Source organism: Acanthochromis polyacanthus, chromosome 14, assembly GCF_021347895.1.
Source record: "Acanthochromis polyacanthus isolate Apoly-LR-REF ecotype Palm Island chromosome 14, KAUST_Apoly_ChrSc, whole genome shotgun sequence".
NCBI classification, from domain to species: Eukaryota; Metazoa; Chordata; class Actinopteri; family Pomacentridae; genus Acanthochromis; species Acanthochromis polyacanthus.
In genome coordinates, this window is record NC_067126.1 from 3,218,875 (window position 1) to 3,222,351 (window position 3,477).

A 3,477-nucleotide genomic window follows, 5' to 3' on the forward strand; every position below is an offset into this window, starting at 1 on the left:
CATATTCAGTAAACATTAAATACAGTAAGTTACACATGACAGTCTCTATTATGCTGGGCCAATTCAAAGTTGGGAAAACATTGGGCTGTCCATGGGTAGTTTGTTATTCCCGCCACCATAAAAAAGGATTAAACCTGGAAGGCCATTAATGGAGTGTGACACCAGATATTCTAGACTGATGGGAACTGGTTTGAATTCGGGCATTCTGAACGATCAATCAACCACTCCAACTTCTCATTAGCACTGCTTTAAAGTATCTTTTCCATTCACAAAGAAATGTGGTATTGTTTTTGACAATACCACATTAAAATACATTAAAAAAATGTAGTCAGAGAGAGAGAGTGAAAGAGAACACACAAAAAATGTGATTAATTTGGTGACCAAAAAAAACACAAACAAAACACACAAAATTTTAGTAGATATATACAAAACTCACCTCTTCGAACAACTCTGTGGCTTTCAGACTCAGTTTGAAGTCGTAGTAGACATCCATGGCAAAGTCTTCGAGGTAGCTCTGGAATGGTTCGCAAAACTCCTTGACAGCATTGGAAACTATGTGCACAGTGTCTCCATGCACATCGAGGAAGTGAGGCTGTTTATCCCGAAGCAGAGTCTCAACACCGGTTTTCTTTCCGCGCATCACATTACAGTTGTCCATTAAACAGCTGACAACATTTTCGATGGGTAGACTCTTGGTTGGATCATTCTCCGACTCAGCTGGCTGGAGCACAGAAATCAGTCCCACGAAGATGTTTTTGCGATGTGGCTATGTTTTCGGAAAAACTGCCAAGTAGCTGGGTGATGACAGCACCTTTTTCATCGTCAAAGTAGCGGACAAGCACATTGACAACTTTGTAGTTGGCATTGTTGGTCGTTTCATCAATGTTGAGGGAGAAATGAGTCCTTCTCAGTTTCTGGAACAGCTGCTCGCGAAAGGCAACCACAAGTCCATGAGTCATCGTATAGGTGGCCGTTTTCCTGCACATGGTCAGTTGTTCGAGATTTGGGATGTCTGCTGCAAGCTTCTGACAGAAGGCGACAAGCTCTGGGGCTAAAGACAGTGGTAAACAATGTTCGGCCAAAATGCACAAGTCCGGATCTTGGCATCAACCAAGGAGTCCACTTTTGACAGAGGACAATGCACTGGAGATGCAGCTGGAAGGGTTGATGTGTGTTTCAGGGCGTCGAGCCTCTCCACATGGACAGTTTTGATACTGTGGCTCGCAATCGACTTCTTCCCATTGTTCCTGTAGGCGATCTTCTTTGAACACAGATTACACCATGCTGCACCTGGTTCTACACATTTTCGAAGCCACATACGGAACGGGCGATCCTTCTTGTCTGTCTCATCAAGCCATTCATTTCTCCACTTATTCTTCTTCAACTCTGCATCGATTTCACGAGCTCTAGTTGTCTCAGTAAGCTGAAGAAACATGTTTGTATCGTATACACACGTGTGTAAAGCAAAAGATGGCGGCTCATCGCGATTGTAGACTGACCGGAAGTGCCGTAAAATGCCGGAAAGCGGTACATGTACTTGCATATGTCGCAAACGAAAGTTATCGAGTCGCACATCATATACGTGTTGAAGTGGAGTGTAAAGAAAAAGGACATTTGGTTTTACGGAAATTCCGTAAAATTACGGCAATCTCCCACCCATGCTAATGCACCTCTCAATTCAAACGTCAGAAATGTAATGTTCTTAGTGACACTGTTGATTGGCAAGTCATTGACAAGTATGTTCTTCAGCATTGCAAATGAAATCAATGATTTTTAAGTGCAGGGAGAATGAAAAGCAAATGTTATGATAGCATGAAAGACATGGACATTGATGTAATTCTCTATGGGGAGGAAAAAATAGTATCATAGGTGTAGAGGAAGAAACAGAAAATATAAATCTGCTGCATGACCAAACAACCATCACATCTCAGCAGTTTCTCCTCCCATCAGTGATGGAGGAAACTGAACTCTGCTTTCCACAGCTCTTCAACTCCTCCTGCAGGAGGAAAAAGAGTTCTCACTTTGAAGCAAATCTGGTTGCCATCCTGCTGTCCTGCATCTCTCTGCTTACTGTGATTCTCAACTTGCTGGTCATCATCTCCATCTCACACTTCAGGTACATAAACATTTATTCAACTTATGTAAGTAACTGATGTGTAGAAATGAATAGCTCATGCAAAAGACAGTTTCTGAAGTGACAATGTTGTGCTCTTTTTGCTTCTATCTGACTGATCTTTTCTTGATAAATAATGATGAATCTTTTTCTGTTCTCCCTCCACAGGAATCTCCACACTCCCACCAACCTCCTCCTCCTCTCTCTGGCTGTCTCTGATTTCTTTGTGGGTCTCCTCATGTTCTTTCAAATTGCGATCAGAGACGGCTGCTGGTTCCTCGGTGACTTCATGTGCACTCTGTATCACTATCTACCATACACCATCACCTCAGCCTCAATAGGAAACATGGTGATGATATCGATTGACCGCTATGTGGCCGTTTGTTACTCTCTGTATTACTCTGTTCAGATCACACAACAGAGAGTTCAAATCTGTGTGTGTCTGTGCTGGATCAGTTCTGTAATATTTCAAACTGTGATTCTGAGGGACGCCGTGAAGCAGCCAGGCAGGTACAACTCCTGTGTCGGAGAGTGTAACTTTGCCATTGACTACATTAGTGGACTTGCAGATGTTATTTTTTCCTTCATTGTTCCTATTACGATCATCATAGTTCTGTATGTGAGAGTGTTTGTGGTGGCTGTGTCTCAGGCTCATGCCATGCATTCTCAGCTTGTACCAAACAAGAACTCAGTTAGAGCAACTGTTCAGAAATCTGAACTGAAAGCAGCCAGGACTCTTGGTGTTGTTGTAGTTGTGTTTATAATATGTATGTGCCCATATTACTGTGTTGCTCTCACAGGACAAGACATCGTTCTCCATGGTACATCTGCCATTGTGATATGTGTGTTCTACTTTAACTCCTGTCTAAACCCCATCATCTATGCCTTCTTGTACCCGTGGTTCAGAAAATCAGTCAAGCTCATTGTTACACTTCAGATACTGCAGCCTGCCTCCTGTGAGGCCAAGATGCTGTAGAGACACTTTACCATGAATAGAAAAATCTACTTAGTGAAGATGACGAATAAGTGGAAAAAAGCAACTACGCATTTCTGTCACATCAGACAAAGAAAATGGATCTGTATCATGTCATAATGTGTTGATCAAGTGAGAATTTCATGTTAGATGACCTACAAACTCAACAAGAAATCTATGTTATGTCAGTATGTTATTTATCTTGTTGCAACTTAAACTCATGGTTAACTGAGGAAACTGTGTGCAGAGAAGAGATGAAGAGAAGAACAGGGCTCATGTGCACAGATTGATTCAACATGAAGTTCTACTTCATGTTGGGTTCAAAGTGACATTCTGCTGTTAATGATCATGGTGGACGATATTATGATAAGTGTGTGAATACAAAGAAGGA

The 3,477-nt window shown here is 42.0% G+C and overlaps 1 protein-coding gene across 1 annotated transcript; it reads left to right on the forward strand.

Annotated features, from left to right (window-relative positions):
• The first annotated feature begins 1,821 nt into the window (after nucleotides 1-1,821).
• Nucleotides 1,822-3,098, forward strand: LOC110964290 (trace amine-associated receptor 13c-like). The gene is made up of 3 exons (XM_051959384.1): nucleotides 1,822-1,833; nucleotides 1,932-2,116; nucleotides 2,282-3,098. Exons 1-3 carry the CDS (start codon nucleotides 1,822-1,824, stop codon nucleotides 3,087-3,089), a joined length of 1,005 nt encoding a protein of 334 aa, XP_051815344.1. The 3' UTR covers nucleotides 3,090-3,098.
• The last annotated feature ends 379 nt before the right edge of the window (nucleotides 3,099-3,477 follow it).